We start from the raw sequence: 27,976 nt of genomic DNA on the forward strand, positions 1-27,976 counted from the left end.
ATATTAGACAGATTCTTATAGAAATTCCGTCGGAGTCATAATGACCGGACATTAGTGAAACATTGAATTAAATAATGCCACCCTGGAGAATCGATGAAACCTGCCATTGATGACACTATGAGACGGAAAAAACAAGAGATTCAATTAACAAAACCAAACGTTAATTACGACCAAAAAATAATATCTATTTTCTATAAACCCTTAAAAGCAAGGTCAAATTGCATTAGGCCTCCAGAACACATGAAAAAGGTTCTTAAGGAGAAAAGGTAACAAGTCCACAAAATAACAAAAGATCAAAGTTTAAAAACAAGTTTTCATTTTTGAAAACTCTATTTCAAAATCAAGAAACCCTTAGCTCATAACTGAAATAAAGATAGAGGTGCGAAACTATTAAGACGTGTAATTATCCATAAAATGTTATACGACTACAAAAACCGACAAAAACAACAAAAAGAGAAACACGATTAAACTTTGGGAGACAATGGCGTCGAAGCCTTTAAAACATAAGCTACTCATTTCAAATCACTATATATTTTCAATTCTTCTGATTTTCAAAGCAAACAAGAAACTTCCGGTCAATGATGTTGTAACGTGACAAAAAAAACAAAAAGGAACTCAAACATGGGTAAATGTTAAGAAATTGAAGATTCACTGATTTTTTCAAAACGAAAAAATTTGAAAACCACAACAAGCATAAACTTTCATTTAAAAAAAAATTAGAAATATTACTTTCGTACTTCATAGGAAGGGAGATGTAACTCTCATTAGTTGATACTAAGTCTAAACATTCCAAATAAACCGTAAAACCAGATAGAGCAGAAAATTCTGCAAACAATTTGACAAAAACACAATGTTGAAATTGTGGAGCCATCTAGAACAAAAGGTATCAACTGAAAAGCTTACGAATTTTCATTAAGATCACAACAATGAGCCCTGACTTCAGAGGGACTATGAGAAAAACACAAGAAGAAAGAACAACAAGCATGGAGCAGTATCAAAACAGTCCAAAAAATTTCTGATCACTGGATTGAAGATGCATCCTATGTGATTATGAATTCGCAGAATTTAGAAACCTGCGGCAAAAATCAGACGTTAACCAAGATTTTCTTAAAACAAACATATTCAAAGACATAAGAGCCATTAGGGATCAACTGAAAAGATTGTAAAGTTTAACTTATACCAGATTGCGAAGCCAGCTGGATCGTTATTGATATGCTGTCGTGAGACTGCAAAACGAACAGCAAATGTGGCAAAAACTTGAGAATACAATTAGAGTTTACAAAAACACTGAGCCACAAAAACCATGAAATTTTTTCTGAAACTATAATAACTGGGCCTCATTGTCCAAGTAGACGAGATGAAAAAAAATTGAATTTTGATGAAAATATTTTGGTCAGTAATTAACATAAAAACCTATGCTAAGAGTTTTTCAAAAAGACATCACCCCAAACGCATCAATATTTTTTGGTTGACAAAAACCAATATGAGACCAAAACAAGTCTATTGCTGCGCGTTCAATAATAACAATTTATTGTTCCAAAAGTAACCGAAACAGATAATTTGGTATAGATGTTGATAGATCAAAATGATGAATTTTGAAAAAATATCGTTTTAATTTTAAAAAAGCGGCAAAAGTTTTATTCCAGAAATTATTAAAGGAAGCAGAAAAAAACTATTCCTCTTCTGAGTTTTTTCAACATGTGACCGCAGTTTTAGTCCAGAATTCAGGCAAAGTTATACATACCCGGCAGATTGCCGGAAAATAGCCGCCGTTGATTCCAATAAGCATGATTGGGATTGAAAGAATAGAAGATATTGAAAAAAAAAGATATTTGTACAAAACATTTAAGTTCGATTTATTTTGATGGCATTTCGTAGTTGAACATAATGCTGTTTCTTAGAGAGAGGCTACAGGGGCTACTATCAATACCAATAAGCATTAGAGATGGTAACTAAGACTTATAGGAACGACGTTCAAATAGCGGGCATCTAAAATTGGGCTTTATGGGTTTATCCCGTTTCTATTTCTGACTTCAATTTTTTATAGCAACTCTGTTCATTTTGAATTGCTTTGCTTAGCAACTGATGTTCAAATTCACTTTTACCAGAATGAGAGAAGAGAGAAACTAGCCTAGAGAAATCAAAAAGATTTCACGCAAAATGTCGAAAACGCGGCAAAATGGTAAAGCGAACAAAAGTTGGACGAAGTAAAAAAAAATACGAGCGCAATAATAGCCGGCTGAGAAGATGAGGGCGGCTATTAAACATAACCGACTAACGTCGGGCGAATTGCTCTCAAACGACCTGCGAGCAGTTGGCTTGGGCAGTAGCTAGCCACGGGGGGGGGGTGCTAGAAACGGTTAAGTGATACTAGCTTTAGCATGATTCGACTCTGCAAATTTTAGTTTTCTAGCCTTGTTAGTAAATAAATCAAATAAAAAACAGATATTTTAAAAATATGCAAAATATTGCAAGATTTAAAAGAGCTTCCAGATTTAGCAGTGAAAATTTTTAAAACTAATTATCGTCTCTGGAGTTATATCAAGTAACCCATCTGCAAGACTTGCAAAGCTTCGTTGGCCAGTAATGATCGTTAAACTCAGAAAAGGACAAAAACATTCAAAAACTTTGAAAACAATGGCAAATTTTAACAAAATCCTGCTAAAATTCAAGATATTAAAATCTTCAAAGCCATTTCATTGTCTCAAGACACTATCCAGTATCCCCATTTCAAGCATTAATTAGTTTCACTGGCTCATAAAGATCCATAAACTTGAAGCATAATATTTTACTAAAATATGAAAAAAAAAATTTATCAAAAAATTGCCAAAGCTAGAGTCATTAAAATATTGATAGCCATTCTATTAACTCCAGAAACTATGCGACAGCTTATCATCAAACTTTGGAGGGGGTCCCTAGGACCCTGGTGCCGAAAAAAATGATGAAAAATTCAAGAAGATTAAAAAACTTGAAAAAATACAAAAATTTCTTATAAATAGCTGATATTAAAATCCTGAAAAACGTTCCATTACATCTAGAAGCTATGCAGTAACCTATAATCAAACCCTAGAGGATGTTATCTGGCTCTTGAGGCTAGATAAACCTAAAAAACGCCAAGAAAATTCAAAAGAATTGAAAAAAAATTGCAAGTTGCATAAAAAACTGCTAGAATTTGTAATAATAAAAGTTGAAAACTAATCAATGGCCAATAAAAATTTCCAGTAACGTATTATCAAACTCTAACGGAGCCTTTCTGGCCCTTTAGGCTCAACAAACCTGAATAATGACCATATATGACAAAAAAAATTTAAAAAATAGCAAAAATTGTTTAAAAAAATGCTTAACTTCGTGATGTTAAAATCTTGTAGGACATATTATTACCTTTAAAAATTATACAGTAACCTATTTTCAAAACCTAGAGGAGGCTCTTTGGCTCTGGAGGCTAAAAAATCTAAAAAAAAACAAATTTTCAAAAAACTTGAAGAAAATCAAGTTTTATAAAAAAAAAATTGCTAAAATTTGTGACATTAAATAGTTGAAAAACTATTATGTTGCCAATAAACTTTTGTCAGTAACTTAATATCAAACACCTTAGGAACTTTTCTGGCCCTTACGTCTGGAAAAACCTGAATAATGACAATAAATGTTAAAAAAATGAAAAAAATTTAAGTTTTGTAAAACAGAAAGCTGAAATTCGAGGTGTTGAAATCTTAAACATTCCGTTACATTTAGAAATTATACAGCAACCTATTGTCAACCCTAGAGGAGGTTCATCGGCTCTTGAGGCTTGAGAAAAGTAAAAACCCACAAACATTTTTATAAAACTCGAAAAAATGTAAGTTTTATGAAAAAATTGCTAAAATTTGTCGTATTAAAAATTGAAAGCTATTCTATGGCAAATAAAATTTTTTCACTAACTTATTATCAAACTCTTAAGGACGTTTCCTGACCGCTGCGTCTTGAAAGACGTGAACAACTCAAAATGAATGTCAAAAAATTCAGAAAATTTGCACGTTTTGTCAAAAAAATGCTAAAATTCGTGATGTTAAAATGTTGAAACCATTCCACTACCACTAGAAACTATGCAGTAGGCTATTAAAAAAAACTTGAGAATGTTCCTTGACACCTAAGGCTGAAAGAACTCAAAAAATTTCCAAAAACTTGAAAAAAAATGTGAAAGTTAGCACAAAATTGCGTTTTTTAGCGATCGGTTGTTCGTCAGTAGCCACGGGGGGGGGGGGGGGGGGGGGGGCGTGCACCGGGTGATGGGGACGGAGGGGAAGGGGGTGGGCAACAGTGGGGTCGGGGGGGCAACAGTGCGGTGGGTGGGGGGTTGGGCACAGTGGGGGTGCCTTCAACCTTTAAAAACGGCCCTTCACACCATAAGTATAAGTCTCCAAAACAGTTTGAGCCAAAAACAGAGCTGAAAGGCTCTAAGAGCACTTAATGCCCGCTGGGCGCTACCTGTTTATCCCGTTTTTGCGGACGAAAAGTAAAATGCGTCAGACGAAAAATTGGTCAAGCGAAAAATCGCATTAAAAAAGACCGACAGGACTAATATAATTGCTACGAACTTCGTTTGAGAGCAATTAAACAAATTGGATTAAAAGTATTTCAAAATTTGAAAAATTCAAATTTAAGCTAAAATTGTCGGATCAAACAATTCAGCGAAACACCTGTGTTGATAGGCAAAAACTTTTCAGCCAAGCTTACGAGATATTGATCAAAAAGTCCGGTAAACGTGAACACAAACAACGGATATCATTCGAACAAAATTTTAACCCCAACAACTCCTTCGAGAAAAATTTCCAAAAAAATTATGTTTCCTCTACATTCTACGTTGTAGGGCTTTCTAATGATGCCACTCACAACTCTATACGATGAGTAGAGCGATCTGCCAAAATTGACTTAACAAAAAACCAGTTGATCATGTAAACCCTGCCCCACCAAAGTGGGGCGCAACAATAATACAAAAATGATAAACAAGCCAAAATGATTAAAATAATAGAAAAAATCATGCTAATGACACCTAAACGCTTTTGCGAGCGAGTGAGAAATGACGTCACGCAGGCAAATTCCGTCAGTAAGAGGGAGTCAAATTTGATTTTTACAGCTTCGTTGTGTGAACATATGCAGAACTAAGGAGAAATAAGATTTACGTTCCGATCAGTTATTTTAGTGAGTCTTCATTTTAAAATATTATTTTAACATCCTGACAGCCGTCATAAACAACTAATTGGCTATAATGGGAGATTCAATTACATTTCAGATGTTTTCAATGGAAATTAAATTGTTAAATAAACTTCAAAGACATCTGAAAAACATTGGCTCTTGTTGCACCTTTGCAGTCATTTGTTTGCAGCAGAAAATAAAAACTATTAATTTTCTGTATCGTTATAAATTTCTTCATCAAATTGAAAACGCACTCTCCAAAAAAAACTTTAAAAAAATTGATGAATTAACAACTATTAAGCTAACTATTGCATGGCACGCAGTCAATTAATTGTACATAGAAATTTGTGTACTTCAGTCTTCAAATGCTAAGTTTTTGTGTGTTAATTGTACATGTTTCTTCGTTGCGCGGAAAATTAGTTATCATCAATAAATATTTACGCCATTATCTTAGAAATTGGCCAGAGATGGTGACATGTAACGCACGCACACAAATTCAATTGCTAAGCGGTAGAAGTCATTCATAACATGAATAGTCAAATACTCGCTAACAATCATTGATGGAGACGAAAAATGAAAAACAGCCTCCGCTATGAAATATTGAATTTGTGGCCTTAAAATTTAACTTAAACATTTCCGACTTACAGCAACAGACAAACTGCTTTTGAGAATAAAGAATAAAACATGGACAGGCTTTCGAAATATAATATGCACCTCTCATCCAAGTGCAAGGTGGAAATTACACTTTGCACATTGGTCATAACTTTTCAGATCCTAATAAATCTCAAAAAAGCTACTTAACTGACAACACACTCACTTACTTTGCCCTTGCTTTATATATTCATTTTCAGTGAAAAGCCAAATCAGACAAAACAAAAAAGCGAAATAACACGAAAAGAAACCAAAATTGACGTTAGGGGAAAGTGAGAAACCGTAACCAATTTCGGGGCACTTGTGATTTGACTTTTATAATTGCCTCCGATTGAATTCAGCTGCTTATAATTCTGAATGAGAACAATTTAGACGAAAGACCAATTAAGCAGAAAATTGCAGTAAAAAGGCGGACAGGACACAAACTACTGCTACAAACTTGGTCTTAGCGCAATCGACAAACTATGCATATGCAGGTTAAGCAAAAGATTACTTGATAGTCTGTTAAATGTATATGCCGTATTTAAGGTTGCAATTTGAGCCAATTTAATTTGCTAATGAAAGAAGCATTCTGAAAAAAAAAAAGCGTTTAAATGATACCCGCAGAGCCGATTCCCATGAGACCAGTATGGCTACCGTGGATGGTGTTGTTGTTTATTGTGCCAGTGGATGCGGTGGCGGAGGAGGCGGATAGAAGAGTGGAATGAGAAGAGGATAGACTGAGAGAGGCCATGTCATCCTCCAACGCCTTCCTCAAGTAATGCTCCTATACACAGCACAACATATCATTACTGTTCCAATACTCTGAGATTGCAATTTAATAGTAGCCTGGCTCAATTACTCCACCACAATCATTTCGAGAGAAATGAGAAAGATTTCATTCAAGAGTACTAAGTACAGAGTCAGTTTCCATATAATTTTACGAGCTAGCCCGATATATGAAGCTCACAGAGCCATTCTCATAGCTGTATATCATCACCAACAGATGACGTCATAAAGCTATTTGTTCCGACTAACTTTAGTGGGGAGGCACAATATGCCCATCAGTTTTTTTTTGTTCAGTCAATTTTCGCCAATTGATATAATTAATCATCGTACAGGGTTGTGAGTGGTATCATTAGAAAGATTTTTTAATTCATAGTTTTGAACGTCAGCCTAACTTCCGTTGTTTTGTTCACTTTTTGTACACTTTGCTTAAATTTTGATCAATTTTTGCTAACAATATGATTAAATTATTAATGACTTTTACGTTTGAAGATATCAGAGCCGATGATTTGTCTAAACAACTGTTTTCGTAAAAAAAAATTGAAAATGAAGCATTTGTACCTTACTTAATGACAAAGGGTATCATATATGCGTATTTGGCTCACTTTGTCCGATTTGACCGGTAGTTGAAACATAAAAACCACTGAAACATAAAAATATAAAAATCAAGGGCTATTTTAGGCACCGGATCCTAAATGAGTTCGGGACAAAACATTTTGCGGTTTTTCGCTAATTTAAGTAAACATTTAATGAAACATACCATTTATGATGTATATGAAGATTTTCTCTTGCCAAAAAACTATTAAAAATTTTTCGGAACAACTTCATTTGTTAACAACCCTTGCAGCGATACCAAGGACAGTTTTGTTCTCGTCGTTGACTTGCGCAATGGAAAAGGAATCCGAATATATTTTGGATCTTTTTCTGCAATTCTTCATTCAAATTAGAGGCACTTCTGTTTTTATTCCAAGCGTCAGCTATTAAGAGGTTTAATTTATGATCAAATGAGGTCCAAAGCAAACATATTGTCTTTTCTGAGTAACGCTCAAGGGTTTATTGCTCAGAAAAATAGTTTATCATTTTCTAAATGAATTCATGAGTTTTGCCACAATTTGATGTTCTTTTTGTCAAATTCATCAAATGCCTGATTCTGTAATCAGGTAGCTGACAAAAAACTGCTTTCAATTGATTCAATGGTTTTTTGATATTATATCTCGATATGTATCCAAATTTCATCCTTTAATTCTGACATTGATTTTTTGTTCAAAACATTTCGATAACATTTGGAAAAGGCTTCTGGTTAATTACACAAGCTACAATACCAAGACCAGTTTGGTCTAGTTGCGGATTTATAGAACTGAAAATATATTCGGATTACAACAGTGCGCTGTGCCTTTTAAAAAATAAGTTGCCTTGATTGTTTATGTCAGTTATGGACCAGACTGAGTTCAAATCAAAGCTTAACTATTGGCAGGTCAAATCTACGGGCAAAAAAGGCCGATAAACATACACAATAATTTCAAACAAAAGTTTCTGGTTTTTAGGCTTTATCACCGTTTGCGTACAACTAATTGTGAATACTTGAGTTCTTCCTACATTCTTTGATATTTTGTAGTCTTTTGAGTTAGTCTGACTGAAGAGATGTTCAAAATAGTTTCCAATAAGCAGTAACAATTCAATCTCTATTGATTAATTCATAGTTGAAAGTGTGGTTGTAATGCTTCAGGGTTTCAAATTTGTTTATATGAAAAAAAGTTTTTTGAGATTTGCCAATCTTAATTTTATTTCTGCCACAGTTTGACGTAATCTCAGAATCGAGAGAGGCCGGAATGAATTTCAAGTGAATTAGAGGGTAGTCTTCATTGCGGTTATCGTTTAAATAATGATTTTTGGGCGTTGAACTCACGAGTTTTCATAACGTTTTGACAATTTTGACATTTAGAAATTTGTGCGCTTCTCTTTTGCTGTGTTGTCCAATTGACACCTTAATAGAAAGCTAAATATCACATTAATGGCGTCAACTGAAGGCGACATTGATTCTACTTATTTTTTCTTTGTATAGATTGATTTTATAGGCTTCGACGCCGTTTCCGCGCAAATTCGTTTGACTTTTTTGACTGTACTTTTGTTCGTAATGATACATCTAAATGGCTTCGTTTGAATGTATAAATGAAGTCATTCAGCAATTCAGTTGACTTTTATTTTTGGCTGTACTTTTGTTCTGAATAATGATACGTCTCAATGGCTTCGTTTGAATGTATAAATGAAGTCATTCAGCAATTCAGTTGACAGCTAAGGGTTTTCATGACTTTGAAATTAATTGTTTTCAAAGTTAAAATGTATTTTTAACTTTGCCTTTTTGTTTTTGGTCTGCTTGTTGATTATTCTCAAACTTTTTCATTAAGATTTTAAAACAGACATTGAGTTTTTTTCTTAAGTAATGCTTGTTGATTTTCATTTGTTTTTATTGTGTATCTTGTCTCTTACTCTCCTTAATGACAGGTATCTTCGTTCCTCTAATGAGTTATTAATTTGTAGACTCGTTCGAGCTCAAAAGGTTTTTCAATGGATACAGCAATTATTTTCGAACAATATATGAATTTTGAAAATTTTCTATCTCCTCATTTGGTAGACAATTAAGTCAAAAACGTGGTTGAGCGGGGTCGGAACATTATATGTGAACGGACATTACTGAGCCTCCCTGCTTGAGCTTATCGAAGTATGCTTGCCTGTTTGTCAAGTGAGTGAAGCTGGTTGTGTAACTGCTGCCTCCTCCTCATAATTTGCGAGATCTGACTCTTTATCTTCAACTGCTTTAACTCACCTTGCAAAAGCTGATTCTCAGCCATCTCTGAAACAAACAAAAAAACAAATTTCATTACATAATTAATTTCAGTCAACTAAAAAGTCACCAACTCTCTACCAAAAACGTCATTCTCCATTTAGCAACCAATTTTTGACATGCGTCTATTTTGTACAAAACCCTGCAACAAATTGAGCATTTTGCAAATTTTGAGCTTTTTCTACTCATTGTAGAGCTGCCTTTTTTTCGTTTTTCTACATCCACTGCTTTTTGAGCAATTTGTCTTTCCATTTTGTTCAATCAAAGGAGCCTGTATTGCCAGCGGTTAGCCTCTCCTAAGTCTTCATTGTCTCCTATAATTCCAATTTCTTTTGTTTTCATTTTAAAATTTGGATTAAATTGTTCACGTTCCATACCAACTTGGTCAAATTTTTTGAAATTTTCTGCCTATTTTTAGAGTTAATCTTCAACTTTCATTGTAAAGTGCTAATTTCAACTGTTTCGATAAAGGTGATACCCACATTTTTTGCCTTAAGGTTACAACTTCATTTACACTTTGTTTGCTTCAAGGCTGAAAAACATTTCAACTTCACTACTAAAAGATAACCGACTAAACGTCGGAAGAATTGCTCTAGAACGACTAGTGGGAGCTCTAATCAATTGCAGCCTGCTTCAGTCGGGGGGGGGACTAAGATAGTGGGCTATCTAAATGGGACTAAGAAGTTCTATAGTGGGCTTCAAATAACCACATTAGAGGTTAAAATATACCACTATTAAGATTTAAAGTAAAAAATGACACCAGTTTCGGCGCACTTCTCAGTTGACTTTTAGTATTAAATTGCCGCCAATTCAGTTCAGCTGCTTGATATTGTGATTGAGAGGGGAATTTTAGATCACGCGAAATGCAAAAAGTAAAGGGCGTAAAAGTCACTCGAAAAGTCAAAATTGTCAAGCGAAATTTTGCATAAAAAAGACACACACGTTTACAATAATTGCTATGAACTACGTTCAAGAGCAATTAAATGTGATGTATTCATTTAGGCCAATCGAGTTGTGCGTGTTATCATTAAAAAGCCCGTCCAGCTCCAGCGTAGACTAATTAATTTAAAAAGTTTTTTATTTAAATTCGTTTTTTCCACTGAGTTATCGAGGATTAAAATTTTGTAAACATTTGACTGATTTTCGTTGTTTTTGTTCACATTTTGTGTATTTTTGTCAATTGCTCTTAAAGTATGTTAAAAATGTTATCAACAGTGTTGTTGGTTTTTCTAAAGATAGAAGTGTGTTGAACTGTTTTATACAAATTTTGGGATGCAATTTGTTAATTTTTTTAAAATAGTTTTTAAATCAAAAATGGCACGAAATAAGTTTCGTATGCCCACTTTGTTTAAGTTTCAAATGAAAATAAGTTTCGTAAGACCAACACACCTAAAAACTGCTGACACAATCTTCATTAACTCCAAAGAGGGCTAGTTTTACTTGAGAGTCCTTTGAGTGTTCTTAAAATTCTGCCGGTTCTTTTGTTAATTTAAATCAAAAATTATCCAAAATGTATCGTTCTTTATGTAATAACTTTTCTTGTCACATTTTTCATATCCAAAATATTCAGAACAATTACTTCTACCTTATGGACGAGCAGCCATAGCAAGGCTAGTCTTTGTCTAATCGCTTTTTTCCATAGTTCGGATTGTAACCAGTCGCTGTCTTTTTTTAAGTATTTTCGATTTTTTTTTGCTTTTTAAAGACAAAACAGAACAATTCAAATCGAGAATTACTATTGATAGGTCCCATTTGCTTCCTAAGGAGTTTCAAGGAAATCCATCTAGGAAAGCTTATGGTCGATTTGACTTTTAAAAACTCAAACAAAAATTTCAAAACAAACATTGGAAAATTGAGCTCTGCCACTTTTTTGATAAACTTGTAGCTTAAATTCAGCAAAGACGGCTGGCATCATCTTTCTAATGTAATAAAATCTAAAAGTTATTGCTCTCTTACGTTTTAAGTAATCGTTGTTTTCACATTTTCGATTTCTTGGACATTTTTCGATTCTTGGACATTTTCCCATCTTTGAGGTTCATTTTCGGGTCTTGTCAAATTTTTCGATTCTTGGACATTTTCCAATCTTCGAGGTTCATTTTCGGGTCTTGTCAAATTATTGCCACACCAAACATCATTTTATTGGAGAGCCAAAAAGAACAATTGAACATAGCACTGTTTCGATGAACAGATTATGGTTTTAACGGATTCGACACCGTTTTCTAGTAGAAATTAAAGGAATTTGTTATTATTTTTGGCTTTAATTATCGTCCTTTTTGTAGCCTGATAAAAAAATTCTGGATAATTGCAGTTTTTAACGGCTGCCTTTGGGTGAACGACGGAACTTATTTAATAATTTCATTTGATAGATTAAGTTTTTCGTGACTTTGAGATCAAAAGTTTAAAAAAATATAGACATACTTTTTTTAACATTGCTGTTCTCTTTTTGTCTGCTTATTATCAAATCTTAATTGTTACAGGTCTCAAATCACATTATTATTTCTGAAACAATTCACAATTGAACAGATCTAATGTTTTTAGTGCATTGCTTATTGTTTTAAGGGCTTCGACAGGTTTTTGGCAAAGGCCTAATTTCATTTTCGATTTGTCTTTTTTGTCTTTATTAGTCCTTTTTTGTAGGCGTATAAGAAATTCTGAATAATTACAGATCTCAGTAGCTTTTGTCGGAGAAATGAATCAACCTATTTAATGCTTTCAGTTGATACCTAATGTTTTTATGACTTTGAAATTAATTTTTTTCGAAAAATAAAAAAGTACTCTTTAACGTTACCATTTTCTTTTTTGTTCACTTGTTACCCAGTCTCATTTTCAGATGTCGCATATCACATTATTGCTGTTCAAAGAAGTCACAAATTGATTATATCTTAACTGTTGCGGAACAAATTATGGTAGTAACGGCTTGGCTTCGACACCGTTTTCTCGGAAAATTCAATTGAAAGTTTGTTTTTCGTCTGTATTTGTCGTGTGCTTTTGTAAGCGTGCGACATTCTGGATGAGATGCCTTAATGTCTTCATAGTTTTATTTGAAGCTACTTTTATTTTTTTCTAAGTTTCTTCAAAAAAACTACACATTGAGTTTTGGATGTAAATGACATTTGTTGTTGTTGTTATTTGATTTAGTCTTAAAAATGGCATAGTTTTAAAAAGTGGTCTCAACGTCACGCTAATTTGGCATTATTTACTTTAATAAGTGACTTTTGCAAGCAATTTTTTTCATAGAAAACTTTTTTGAACATTATTTGAATTTTCGAAAATTTTCTATCTCTTCAAAATTTGGTAGGCAATTAAGCCAAAAATGTGAATCCGCGGTTTCGGAACATATCTGCCAGCTCAAATTACCCAGCCTCCTCGTTTTCAATAAAACTTTAAAAAGAAAGAAACCAGTGATAAGAAAAAGCTTTCCTGCGTTCAAAGCATAGTTCAGAACAGCGCAGCAGTAACATTCCAGCACAACCGAAAATCGTCAGAAAAGAAATAAATTTCACCGTTAATATACCAAAAATCTCATCCATCTCATTACAATTTCTCAGCCATCTCATTTTCTGATCGGTAGATTACCTAATTCATAAGGTCACAAAAATGTTAACCAGAAACTGAAACATAGCCGGAGAACTTCGGCCGTTGACACGCTTGACGCATATCAGGTTTAAACAGAAAAAGAAAAAAGAAGAGATAGAAACTAACAGAATATTTTCTCTAAGTGTCAAAAAAAGCTCTAACTTGGTGTGCAGATTGTTAGTTTCTAAAATTAGGCTTAATTCAGCTTTTAAACAAAAGCTATTAAGCCTAATACTAATGTCAGCTAGCAATCGTTCTAATGGATTTTGATAGCCTCACTCACTATGACTTAATGACCGGGCTTAATCGGCTTATCCCATTTCTGTTGATTTTACTCTTTCTACATTGATCGTTCTTCATTATATTGCGTAGTTCAATGCGTGAAATTTAAGATCTATTCAATTGAAATAGTGAGTGAGGTAAATGAAGAGTCAAACATGAAAAAACTGACTTATGCGAAACAAAAAATTTAAAGGGAGGTGACGGCGGCTAAAAAATAAAAACAAAGTAAAAAATTCTTACAAATTGTTAAAAAATGACGTTCAATTAAAATGGCTTCATCTTGCCGATACCAAAATCTGTCGCTTAAAAATTTCCGCCCTATCTTTCACAATAACATTAGGACACAAACATCAACGGCTCAGAGAAATTAAAAGAAAATTTTGAAAGACAAGAAAAGTTTGATGCAAATATGTCACCAGCGTTTAAGCGCTCAGAAACTGAACATTCCAAAAAAATCCATGTTTGAAGATAGAAGGAACCGGTTGGAATTAAAAATTGGTAATTAAAAACGTCATAATTCTGCAGGCTAAAACTGATAATGGTGAAGAAATTGGGATAATGCGAAAAAAACATCAAAATCAGTCGCTTTTGCATCAAAATTATCTATTTTTTCAAGTCGATACTGTTACAACAGACAAAACGCAAATTAATTTGAACCAAAAAGAGCAAAAGACAAAAATGCTTGTCACTCAATCCCATTTTGGTAGAGAAATTGAAACAAAAACTGATAAAATGCCTTAAACTACTTTCTCAATCTTTCTCAGGAATGCGCTCTGACCAACCAAATAGCCACTCTCACTTCATTCTACTCTTGAGATGTAAAAATTTAGGCTTGCAAAAAGAGCCGGCTTGCAAGAGGGCGGCTATTGAAAACTAAAGAGCTTTGAGTTGATAAACTCTCGAATTTTATTTGCAACAGACAAAACATACGCCACAAATTTCAATAATTATTCTCCTTCAAGTCACAAAATAACCAACTAACGTCGAAGAAATTGCTCTCAAACGATGCTGGAGGGGTTGCTTTTGGTAGTTGGGAGCTCAGAATTAGGGAGCCTGTCTTCACTGGATGAAGGGAGGGAGTGCAGTTGGGGCAAAATCGGCAATGGGAATCGAAGGGGGAGCGGATATTCATACAACTCAAAATTTTTCTTTATATAATTAATAAACACCAACATAGTTTCATGAGGGTGCCTGGAGGAATAGGGGTGATGCAGTTGGTGAGGCGCGTAGTTGTGTGTGTGTGTTGGGGGGGGATTCAAGGTGTCAAACTCTATGAACCACCCTTCACACAATGAATTAGCGTCTCGAGCGATTTAAACACAATTAAAGTTCTTAGAGAACTGCTCAACTTATTTAACTCCGCGGTCTTTAATAATTTATCCCGTTTTTCAAAACAAAAAATACACAAATTGTAGCTCAGGCAAAAAAACTAACATAGCCGGCAAATTGCCGGAAAATAGCCGCCATTGACGCACAGTGATTGAAACAGAAAAAAAAGAGAAACTGACAGAACTTCTTCCTAAGCTCCAAAAAATGTTCTAATTCGGTGTGCAGTTTCAGTTACATTATAATACTATACTTAATACAGCTTCTAAGCAAAGCTATTAAGCTTAATACTAATATCAGCTACCAATTGCTCTAATGGACTTTGATAACCTAATGCACTATGATTTCATGACCGGGCTTTATCGGTTTATCCCGTTTCGTTCGATTTTCCTCTTTTGATATTGACCGTATTCACAACATTAGGTAGTTCAATGCGTGAAATTTAAAAACCATTCGGTTGGAACAGTGAGTGAGGTAAGTCACGAGTCAAACGTGAAAATCGTGACTTTTGGAAAAACGAAAAACGTGATAAAAAGCGAAATTCAAAAAAAAACATAGCAGGTCAACTTAAAGAAAACAACTTAAAAAATTTTCAATGACAAAACAAAAAATGAACCAAAAAAGACTATGAAAGGATTGGGAAAACTATTTAAAAAATAACCAGATAAAGAAATTCGATAGTAATAATCAATGTCAAAATGCCGCATATGAACAAAAAAACCACTAGCGGGAGTTTTTGTTCAAACGCCTGTTTCTCACACAATTTTAAAATTAGAGTGAACATTTTACCAGGCAAAGCCACTCGCTTTTTCGCTCTATTTCCTGTTTCTGCGTGTCCAAAATAAATTCATCACTTCAAACATCATGAAAATGTGTGAACAGATCTTAAAAAACGACAGCGCACCAATACAAAGCAAATTATTTGAATTGTAAAAAAATAGCTGGCAGATTGCCAGAAAATAGCCGCAATAGATTCGTAGATCGGCAGTCTAAAAAACAGTAAAAAAGACAGACCAAAAAATTCGTCTTTTCATTGCAGACTGATCTGTTATATTTTGATTAAAAATCTGTATAAGTTATTGCTGCCTCTATTAGCTGATCTCAAATAACCTTCATTTAGAGTGACACACACCCATTTGACCTTATCTCTTTGAATTAAAGTAAATAAAAGTCAATTTCAAATTTGAGAAGTCATTTTTTAGAGTGAGGTAAGTCAAGTGTGACCAAAAATTTTAATCACGAGGATGGACAAAAAACACACTGCACTAAGAGCTAAAAATGACGTCACGCACGCACTTCAGTTGAAATTGCATGAACGAATGAACAAAAAGCAGATTTAAAGTGGTTGTGACGTCATGTGGTTGTAACAAAAATCGCGACGACGAAATAAAAAAACATAGCAGGACAAGTCTTGACGTACAATTCAAAGAATTTTCATTGACTTAACAAACAACTAGACCTAGAACGGACAATGAGTGAATTGGGAAAACCACTTCTAAAAAACTCAGATGAAAAAAAAACAAAAAAAACAGAAAAGTCAAATTCCTGCTCGGGAGAAAATCAACTAGTGAGCTATGTAATTTTGATTCTAACGAAAAACTAGGTCCAGAATGAGCTGTGAATGGATTGGGAAAACTATTTAGGAAAAAATCCGATCCAAAAAATCAAAAAAACAGTAAAAATCAGAGTGAAATTGCCGCATGTGAAGAAAAAACCACTACCGAGAAACCGAATTTTTGTTCAAACACCGTTTTCTCACTCTACTTTAAAATTAGAGCAAAAAAAATTCACGCCGCAAAACCACTCGCTTTTTCGCTCAATTTCCTGTTTCGAGGTGACCAAAATCACCACTCCAATTTGACTTCAAAAATCATGAAAATGTGTGAACAGATCTTAAAAAAAAGACAGCGCCCCAATACAATTCAATTTCTTTGAATTGTAAAAAACCAAGAGCACCGCAATATAGCTTCGCTCAGCTTACAGCTTCGCAGCTATAAAAAAATACAGCGCCCCAATACAATTGAAATCCTTTGAATTGTAAAAAACCAAGAGAAGGCCAATAATAGCCCCAGCTATCGCTGTGCGGCTATTAAAAAAAAGAGCACCTAAATAATAGCTGTTGAGAGCCTGTTAAACGAAAATCGGTATAGTTCAAAATTGCGTAAAGAAGAACAGTAGGACCACTAGAATTGCTACAAACTGCATTTGAGAGATAACAAGGAAGAGAATTGTTCTAACGTATTCTTGGATCATTCCAGGTGGTTGACTGATTGTTGTGGTCCACGAAGTAAGGGAGCTTATTTTCGAATTGAATCGCCCACCCATCCGGCAGTTCCATCTGTTCAGCCAACGTGCGCACCTATGATATACAATAGATGACTTCCATCGCTCAAATCTACATGTATTGAACTCCAAATGTATATTGAACATTATATGGCGTGGTGGTTTATAAAAGAGAATATACTGTAAATTCAGGCACAGTATTTTCAGATTTTTTGGTCCAACAATAAACTCTAGGCCTATACTTTTTGTGTTATGCTTGAAAAGAAAAGACTCCTCTCCACTAGTTTGCGCTACCATCATTTTATTATTAACACTCATTCCATTGTACCCAGGGTATTATGAGATAAGGAAGATAAATACTTTGATGGCGGTAGAAGAGGAAAGCAATGCAAAAAGGCTGTGCTGTTGAAGATAGGACAGCACTTACGGCATCCACAAAGTTTTTGTCATTTTTGAGGGCTTCCAGATGCGACATCTCTTCTGGGCTCAATGGTGCACCAGGACTAAAACAGAGGTTAAACAGAGGTCAAACAGCCAACGAGATCATCATTCATGGGTTGAACTGCAGAGAACAGCTCTACAGAGACGCTCTCTAGATATGAAACGAAATTCATACATTTGTTACGTACATTTAATCTGATTATTGAGCAAAATCTGCTGTTTTATATCTTAAAACACGGGCAAAGACATTTCAATTACAGGCATTTCTTTCACATTTTTCTTTGAGAAGGATTTGATTCAAACATCGAGAAATTTGTTGCGTCCAAATGGAAAAAAATTCAAATTGTTTAATTTGATGGGCAGCTTTTTCCAATCCTCAATAGCTAAACGCGTAAATAAGTTCCACATTTTGCTGAAACAACGTTATTGTTCTTTTCGATTCATAAAACTTCAAAGTTACAAGAGGCATGTCAATTCAGGGTTAGTATTTGTTCATTTTCTAAAGAACTTTCTTTTGATTGAGTTTTCGAGTACTGACACCAGGTTGAAGTTCATTTAAAAAATGAATTAAATTGGTTGCATTACTCTCTAGTTTCGTTTTCCTTTCATTGATTGATTTATCATACGATTCACGTTAGCATAGATTAATTCAGCTTCACTATTTATTCTTGACCATATGTCATTTACTACGTCCCAACTCAATTAAATACAGTTGGCCCAAGAACGGTACCTTGCGGTTCTATTATTTACTCCTATTTATGGAGTGAGTTTTGAAGGAGGTACAAAATTTTAAGAAATGATCTCATTTCAAGTGTCCGTTTGCTCCTATAGCTTCACAGCTTTACACGATATGTTAACAAAAACCTGAACAATACTCTCAGATTCACCTTTATCATGTCTCTCTCACTTTAAATTGCAATACCAGATGATAATGTTGTTAGCAGAGAAGAACAAAATTGAACAGCAATGTAGTCGAGAACATACCTATCAATATTATTATTATTGTTGTTGCTTAGATATATCGCGTTGGGGCTATGATGCTGTTGCATTGAAGTTGCCCCCAGTCTCTGTTGGGAGCTGTTTGTCAACTGCTGCACACTGGCTGCTCTGGAATGGGTGGAAAGCAATGTCTGGTGGATTGAGGGTGATGATTTGGACTTGCTGTGGTTCACTATCACCCCACGCATGCCTCCTCCACCTGCCAATGTGGTTGCTGTCCCAGTGCCTGATCTAGTGTGGTTCACGTGTGGTACTCGCATTGGAGTAGTCATGTGAGTGTGGTGAGCTGATGATAAAAGAGGCATCATATCAAATTCATCGCTTATATTACATTACAATCACCAAATTTAACGTCATCAACTCTTTCCTTTCCCTTCCCTAAAAAAGTTATCACCGGGAGAGATATGCAATCGACAAAAATCGCACATAAAAAACTTTTGTCCATATCACATTACTAAAAATATCAACATTAACATGAAAAAAAGAATCCGATGCCGGTAAAAGATTTGGACCTCATTTAATGACAATAAAAAAACTGATCACGTCGAAAGGGCTGCAGCAGCTTCCAAAAGACGGTTAGACATGAAATCTTACTCAGAACCAGAGCAAAACATTCAGTGTTTCACAAGACCTAAAGAGCTAAGGACTAAAAAAAGCAGCACACCCAGCATGCTTTTCAAAACATTCATGCAGTCAACTCAGCATAATCACTGCCCGGCATAACCTCAATTGATGCATTAAACACCGAACCCATCAACTACACTTTTCCTAACTTTTTTAAAAACATAGATTGCAGATTGCCAGAAAATAGCCGCGATAGACACTTGTGGCCTTCCATGGAATTGAATTAACTAAAGCAATAATATAGACAGATCGACCACCAGTCCTTTAAAAGACCACTAGATTTTTTGGGCTAGTTTTGGACTGTCAAATTTATGACACATACGGTCTATAAGGAAAAAGACCTAAAAGGGCATTTCCAAAACTGAAATTCGAAAACAAAAACTCAAGAACTAGGGCATATAAGTTTGGCACTACTTAGATGCACACTATTGATCTTTAACTAGCATATGTTCATAAATTTAAAGTTCCTAAAGTGAGTTCAGAGGTCTTTTTTGAGTGAGATAAGTCACGCAATTGACCTAAAAGCAGAAATGACGTCACGCACACAAATTTTAACTGCAAAGCAGTAGAAGTCACTGAAGCTAATGAAAAAGTCACTGAAGCTAATGAAAAATTCAATTCCAAGAAATCAGGTCGTAAGAAAATCTGAGAAGTTTTTGCTGCCTCTATTAGCTGCTCTCTTATAACCTTCATTTACAGTGACACACACATTTGACCTGATCTCTTTTAAAAGTTAGAGTAAAGAAAACTCAATTTCAAAGTAAGTCATTTTTGTGAGTGAGGTAAGTCAAGTGTGACCGAAAATTTAATCACGCAAAATGAACAAAAAACTCGCTCCACTAAGAGTGAAAAATGACGTCACGCACACAGTTCAGATGAAATTGCATGAAGGAGTGAACAAAAAGCAGATTTGAAGTGGTTGTGACGTCATATGGTCGTAACAAAAATCGCCAAGAAATAAAAACATAGCACGACAAGTCCTGACGTACAATTCAAGGAACTTTTATTGACTAAACAAACAAACAACTAGGCCTAGAACGGACTATGAGTGAATTGGGAAAATAATTTCTAAAAGAATCAGATATAAAATATTAAAAAAAACAGAAAATCAATGTCAAAATGCGGCATGTGAAAAAAGCACTAGCGAGATTGGTTCAAACAAAAAACTAGGCCTAGAATGAACTAAGAATAGATTGGAAAAACCATTACGAAAAAAATCGGATCCGAAAAAACAGTAAATATCAAAGTGAAATTGCCACATGTGAACAATAAACCACTACCAAGAAAGCGAATTTTTGTTCATACACCGTTCTCTCACTCCACTTTAAAATTAGAGCAAAAAATTTTTACGCCACGCTACCACTCGCTTTTTCGCTCCACTTCCTGTTTCGGCGTGACAAAAATCACTACTCCAAATTGAGCTCAAAAATAATGAAAATGTGTGAACAGATCTAAAAAAAGACAGCACCCCAATACAATTCAAATTCTTTGAATTGTAAAAAAACCAAGTGAAGGCCAATAACAGCCCCAGTTATCATTGTGCTGCTATTATACATAGCAGGACAAGTCCTGACAAACAATTCAAAAAATTTTCATTGACTAAACAAAAAAAACTAGAAAGGACTGGGTGAATTGAAAAATCCATTAAAAAAATCAGAAAAAAAAACGGAAAACCAACTTCAAAATGCAGCATGTGAACAAATAAACAAGCGAGAAATGAAAATTTTGTTCAAACAAAAAACTAGAATAACAATGAATGGGTGCTGAAAAAAGCATTTAGAAAAAAATCCGATCCAAAAAATCGAAAAAAAAAACATAAACCGACAAATGTCGGAAGAATTGCTCTTGAACGACAGGCGAGGCAATTTAATTCAGGGGCTGTAGCCTAGATCAAATTATGGGTGCAAAAAAATTTTTCCTCCGCCGGGATTCGAACCACTGCCCTCCCGATCCACAGCCACAACTACTAACCACTGCGCTACAGAGCACATACCTCACTTATTCTGCAACCGAATTTATATTAGCTTTACTTCAGAGCAATAGAGATCACTCAAAAATGAAGAACGAAAGCGTGAAAAAGTCACTTGAGAAGTCAAAGAATGTTCTAGAAGAAAAGCGCAAAACTGTCAAGCAAAAAATTTGCATAAAATAAAGACACACACGTTTACTATAATTGCTATGAACTGCGTTCAAGAGCAATTAAAAACAGTAAAATCAGAGTGGAATTGCCGCATTTGAACAAATAACCACTAGCAAGAAAGCGAATTTTTGTTCAAAAACCGTTTTCTCACTCTACTTTAAAATTAGAGCGAAAAAAATTTTACGTCGCAAAACCAATCGCTCTTTCGCTCCACTTCCTGTTTCGGCGTGACCAAAATCACTTCTCCCATTTGACTTCAAAAATCATTAAAATGTGTGAACAAATCTTTAAAAAAAGACACCGCCCCAATACAATTCAAATTCTTTGAATTGTAAAATACCACGATGTCCCGAATCATAGCCGCTATCGCTTCGCGGCTATTAAAAAAACATTATCAATTCTGACATCTGGCTCAAAAAGAACTCTAGTTTGCTAATCGGCAGTCAGAGATAATTTGCGGAGCCAGAAGACATTATTACGAGAACCCTCATTGAATCTCTTCATAGGTTTTCGTGAGCTATTTTACTTCAGATATTTTTGTGGGTGAGCCAACAATGGCAAGGTTGTTCAATAAAGATTGAAAACTTTACTCTTAGAACACATTTGGTGATTTAGTTCGATATAATTGTCTGCTCTTATTCCGAGATTATGTTGAAGCTTCTACGATTCAAAAAATTCAACTCTTGAAAATTAAAGGAAGCATCTAGTTGTGAAGATTCCGAAAAAGAAAAGTCTTTCTGTATATTACATTAACAACAGAACATAACTGAAAAGTAGTGTAGTGCTAACAGGCAATGCAGCATTAGGTGTAAAATAAACTATTTAACAGGGCATATTGAAAACATTTAAACACCTGTAATATTAAAATAGATGAATTGCACGAATCAACTTCAATGTTTTTTTTTGAAAAATTATAAAACTATTTTGCCCGATTTTTGGTTTTGGCTAATTTTTTCTATTGCCTGTTTCGTAATAATTAGAGAAGTCCTTTTGCATGCATGAATTGATTAGTGTATCTGATAATTGAAACGAAAGGGGCACTATTAATGACGCATAAAAAGTAGCTCTATAATTGTAATTGTTTTAGACGACCTATCCAAATAGCCAAATAGGCGAAACAGTAAATTCTTAAAAGAACCATTTTTTTAAACTTATGAGGAAAACAATTGAAAAAACTGCTGTGCTAAACAAAGAATTTTTGAATCCAACAAGTTCAAAAAGGCATTCAAATAAAGTCATTTCAAAATCTAATTTTTATCAAAGGCGAGGAATTAAACGCTGAGCAACTTGTACTCAATTGAAAAAAAGTGACAAAACGAACATCTTCATGTTAACAATTGTTAAAGTTTTCACGTTTTCAATATTCTACGAATCTAAACCCAAACTTTTCCTGGAAACTTCTCGCCTGAGACAACATATTATGAGAACATAATCGTCAAAACGATACGAGAAATGAAGAGTTTCCTGTTAGCTAAATGGTAAGTTTCATCACAAACCGATTAACATTTGCTTTTTTTGAATTTGAATTTTGAATCAACTTCGGTATGAGTAACGAAGTATAACAAATTTAATACAATGCCACTTAAACAGATCTAACCTCTATTGATTTTCCGACACAAAACTTTGGATGCACAAACCACAGGAAAAGCCAAATTAAACAGTAAATTGAGTCTCACTCCAGAAACAATCAAAATTAACAATCAAGAATATAGCTCAAGTAACCACCAAGTTTCGATGTTAAAATGTTCATTTTCTTTGCTCTTCTTAGAGGACGGCCAAGAAATTAGAGGAGCAGTAGAGCTATGAACTGTTTTGTTAGATTAGTGATAATACTTGTATATAGGTAGTCTAATCCCGTTTTTGAGGACGAAAAGTCAAATGGTCAAAAGAAAGGCACGTAGTACGAAGAATCGCATCAAAAAGAGACCAATAGGACTAATATAATTGCTACAAACTTTGTTTGAGAGCAATTAATCACTATCAAAAATAGATATGTTGAGAGGTACCTTGGTGTGTTTGTATGTTGTGATTTTGCTGTGTCATTTCAGTTCCCGGCTCTGCGAAGAAGGAAGGCGGCAGCTGTCTGTTCCTCAGCTGCAGTTCCGGTTCTCTATTCAGTTTCCTAAAATAGTAACTAATCCACACTACATTCTGCAACAATCCGAAAGCTAACAGTTCTTATAACTCATCACTAAAGATAACCGAAGTCTTTTCGTTCCTTTGTTAGAATATTATCATATATAGCTGCTATTTTTACACCTTCATAATGGTCTGTAAAAATTAAAGACTAGTCAAATCTGTCAATAGACAAAACAAACGCATCAGTGCGAGAAGACTGATAGTAGTCACAAACTGACTTGGAATAGTCAAAGAGGAGTTCCAGCAGATGGTCTTGCATGGGATACATGTACTCTGACGTCATCATCACTCCTCTCTTCTTCTCTTCTCAATTGACTTCTATCTATCTACTGTAGTAAACAAATGCTCTCCTTGTCTATAAGTATTGACATCGCACCAATATTAGCACACATGGATACAAAACACTCTAACCATTATATACATCTGAAATTGAAATAACACATCACCTATTTTGTTAGTCTCAATAGTAAATTTTATTGTTAGAAGAGCCGCTAAATTGCGGACACCAAATATTAAACCCCTTCGCCCGTTTCTCATCCTGACCCTTAATCATTCTGAACTACACCAGCCTTCTAACTATCAAAATTTCTCAATGGGCTTTATAATTAGAAGTGACAATACTAGCAAGTTCCTTCAGTGCAAACCTATCCAGTTTTATCTAAATATTTCCACACTTTTGGTAGATATTAGGACTTTTAAGCAACAGCCGCCTTAAAAGAGAAGGCCACGCTCCATAAAAAGGTTTGTCCTTCCACAACTAATAAATTTTTCGAAAAGGCCGAAATATGAGCATACGAGATACGAAACGATGTACATCTCATGCCTTCTAGGGTAACGAGACTCAATCAACAAAGATCGTGCACCAATACAAAAAGCCAATTTAGCAGACAGATTGCTCAAAAACTGCACATTATTGGGCATATTACAAATCCTGAATCAGCAAACAAAACATAGGTGACAGATTGCCACAAAATAACTGTGATAGCTCCGTAGACCTTTGGTCTAACAGTATCAATGAAAAGAAGCAGACCGAAAAAACTCGCTCAAATAAGTACAAAAAATGAACATGGCCTTTCATTTGAACACGCATTTGTGTATTCATTAGGGCTATTGTCGGTCGTCACCTCATTCATTCTTCGGAGGCTCAACAGGACGACAAATCAAATGGATGGCATTAAATTTTGTTTCAGTTGGACGACAACTGCAAGCACTCTCATTACTAACTCACCCTAAACAATGAGATTTTGAATATCATAGCCTTCGTCTAGCCATAAGCATCCATATTAACTAGAACAAACGAAAAATAAGCAAACAAAAATATACCCGGCAGATTGTCGGAAAATAGCCGCCGTTGATTCCCATAACCAATATTGAAATTGAAAGAAGAGAAAACATTGATTTTTGTATACAAACAATTAGAACTATTAAAATAGTGAGAACTATTTTGATGTTATTTTGGAGCTTAAAACACTCACGTGCACATTTTAAAATGCCGAAAGTCTGCAGTGCCAGAAGTCAAAATACCAGAAGTCGCTACTTAGCCAGAAGTTGAATTCCGTTGACTTTCAACATTTTAAAACGTGCGCGTTTCGTGTTTTAAGCATGGTTAAGTGACTCTGCAGAAGTTCTGACCTCATATCTCGAACGGCTTCGCGGTTCTCGATAAACTCCAGAAGTTCTCAGTGACTTCAAGCAGAGTCACTTAACCGTTACTTAACATACTCCTGTTTCGTAGTGAGACGACACAGGGGTTAGTATCAATACCAATAAGCATTACAGATGGTAACTTATAAGATCAACGCTCAAGTAGAGGTCATCTAAAAATGGGCCTTATGGGTTTATCCCGTTTCTGTCTGATTTCGTTTTTTGATACTGACTCTGTTCATTTTGAATTGCTTTGTTGAGCAACTGTTGTCTAAAAACACTTTTAGCAGAATGAGAGAAGAGTGAATCTAGCCTAGAGAAGTCAAAAAGATTTCACGCAAATTGAACAAGCTGTGAACTAAGGTAAAGCAAAAAAAATTTTATTCGATGAAATAAAAACATAGCAGGACAAGTCCTGACGTACAATTCAAAGAATTTTCATTGACTAATTAAAAAACTCGACCTAGAACGGACTATGAGTGAATTGGGAAAACCATTTCTAAAATAAAATTAAATCAAGAAAATTTTTTAAAAAAAACAGTAAATCAATGTCAAAATGCCGCATGTAAACAAAAAACCACTAGCGAGAAATGGAAATTTGGTTCAAACAAAAAACTAGGCCTAGAATGAACTGAACTGTTTAGGAAAACCAATTTAAAAAAATCCGCTCCAAAAAATCGAAAAAGCAGTGAGCCTCAAAGTGAAATTGCAGCATGTGAACACAAAACCACTAGCGAGAAACCGAATTTTTGTACAAACACCGTTTTCTCACTACTTGAAAACTAGAGCGAAAAAATTTCACGCCGCGAAACCACTCGCTTTTTCGCTCAATTTCCTGTTTCGACGTGACCAAAATGACCGCTCCAATTTTACTTCAAAAATCATGAAAATGTGTCAACGGATCTTTAAAAAGAGCGCCCCAATACAATTCAAATTCTTTGAATTTTTAAAATAGGAGCGCTATAATAGCCGGCTGAGAAAGTGAGGCGTCTAATAAATATGTATACAGTTGCATTGTGGTATGTAATCTGGGAATAGCGAGCTGGTTATCGCGATACATTGGCAACGCGCGCCTGCGGCCCGTCAACTAGGGGCCAAATTATCAGGGGAAATCGGCATTTATGCAAGATATTATTTTATTTGTCGTCCATTTTATGCAAAAATTTGGTGTCCAATTGAAACGCCTCCCTCATCCCCCTACCCCAAAAAATGAGGTCACGCCCCAAAAAATTACACAAATGAATGAACAAAAGCGTAATGTTTGACGTCTTGTGCTTTGTTTCTCAAAAAACAATCATCAATCAAAAATTTAAAAGGCGAAACAAACCATCACAGAAATCTCAAAGAAATCAGAATGTTTGCATATATCCCCAATCAACTGTTATAATTTCTCAGTTATAATCTCTTTAAAATCATACGCTACTCGTAGCAAACTCAAAGTCAGCTGACGAAAACTTGTTGCTTTCTAAATGCCTGATGAAAAAAATAACAATGAGAAAAATTGCCATAAGCGAAGAGAAAGAATAATTCGGAATTTTTAGTACTGTTAATAGCAAAGTTAACAACTAATAGGTAGTAACAGCCGAACAAAATCGAAGATAAAAGATCTACTTCGCGAACAAAGCAACTTAAAAGAACGAAAGAATGAAAAGCAACTCAAAATCGTCCTTTTTGACAAAACAAATGTGGAATCTCCTATAAAACCAATAGATACTAACTAAAATGCAAGAAACTAAAACCCTGATTAACTAAGATTCCTGCAAATTTGTGACAAACAAATTCGCAAGAAAATTTGACAAAAAACTAGATAAAAAGTGAAAACAGAAATAGAATAGGAACTTATTAAAAAACTGATTCGCCAGAACTGAAAACTTTTGAGACTGTTATTAGACTTTAAATATAAAGAAAAAAGGGAACAATTTTCTACCTTATGACTACTCGCTTTTCCGCTCCGTCTCCATCATCAGCAGTACTTAAAAACATTAAATAAAGCCATAGATACAAGAAGTCTAATTAAAATACCAAGAAAGGAATGAATTAGTATCAAGACTAACGTTTACTATACAAGAGCATTTTAAAGTCAAGTCCTGAAAACCCATATATGTATATCACAGCTCTAAAAATGCGGAACTATATACAGGATAAACAATCTACGTATATCACCCAAAAAAGAGCATGGAAAATAGAAAGGGTCAAGAAAACGGGCAAAAAACTTTTCATAGGATACTGTTGACTAATTAAAGCCACTAATCAAATAAAAAAACTGGTCAACAAATTAAAATATACATTATCACAGAAAACTTGATAAATATCAAAAAACCAAGGATGGCAGATTTCCAGAAAATAGCCACAATAGCTCTGTAAATCTACAGTTTCCAAAAAAAAGAAAGACCAAAAAAGAACTTTCGTTTTTAAAAATGCTGAGATGTTAAATTTTGATTAAGAATCTGTTTAACTTATTGCTGGTTCTATTAGCTGCCGTCAAATCTCCTTCAATTAGAGTAGCGAACACTTATTTGACCTTATCTTTTTGAATTAAAGTGAAAAAGTAAATTTCAGAGTCAGCAAGTCATTTTTGAGTGACGTAAGTCACGTGTGACCAAAAACTTAATCACGCAAATGAACAAAAAACTCTCTCCGCTAAGAGTGAAAAAAAACGCCACACATGAATTTCAGTTCAAATTGTAGGAACGAATGAACAAAAAGCAGATTTGAAGTAATTGTGACGTCATATGATCGTAAAAATCCTGTTGACGAAAAAATCCAAGAGGGCCAGCAATTGCCTCAGCTATCGCTCTGCGGCTATTAGTAGGAGAAAGTCTTTGCTGGACAGCAAAACATGATTTCCTACACACCAAATTAAACATAACAACAGAATAAAGATCTAAGAAAGAAAACTTCATGTTCCTTTTTTCTAAAACTAGGTGTCCAATAAAAGCACGTTAAAAAACCTGTCCTGAAAACGCAACAATTTTGTAAAAATCATGGAGCAAAAGAAAAAGTAAGAAAAATGGAAAATATCAGAATCACTCTGGTTTTTGAAAATAGGTGGCGTGAAAGCCATTAACTATTAAATTAAACATTAAAATGCT

At 34.6% G+C, this 27,976-nt stretch overlaps 1 protein-coding gene across 1 annotated transcript in view; it reads right to left on the reverse strand.

Annotated features, from left to right (window-relative positions):
- LOC142341819 (uncharacterized) overlaps window positions 1-23,659 on the reverse strand; it is a 63,988-nt gene extending 40,329 nt beyond the window's left edge. The window contains exons 1-7 of the mRNA XM_075393060.1: window positions 23,459-23,659; window positions 23,108-23,223; window positions 18,323-18,623; window positions 17,325-17,400; window positions 16,853-16,973; window positions 9,318-9,439; window positions 6,424-6,589 (exon numbers count right to left, since the gene is read on the reverse strand). Coding sequence (XP_075249175.1) covers window positions 6,424-6,589; window positions 9,318-9,439; window positions 16,853-16,973; window positions 17,325-17,400; window positions 18,323-18,623; window positions 23,108-23,223; window positions 23,459-23,526 — 970 coding nt within the window. The 5' untranslated portion in view covers window positions 23,527-23,659. The remainder of the gene's footprint in view (window positions 1-6,423; window positions 6,590-9,317; window positions 9,440-16,852; window positions 16,974-17,324; window positions 17,401-18,322; window positions 18,624-23,107; window positions 23,224-23,458) is intronic.
- Window positions 23,660-27,976: the final 4,317 nt, after the last annotated feature.

The sequence above is a fragment of the Convolutriloba macropyga genome, chromosome 6 (genome assembly GCF_964194025.1).
Source record: "Convolutriloba macropyga chromosome 6, txConMacr16.3, whole genome shotgun sequence".
Lineage (NCBI taxonomy): Eukaryota > Metazoa > Xenacoelomorpha > Acoela > Convolutidae > Convolutriloba > Convolutriloba macropyga.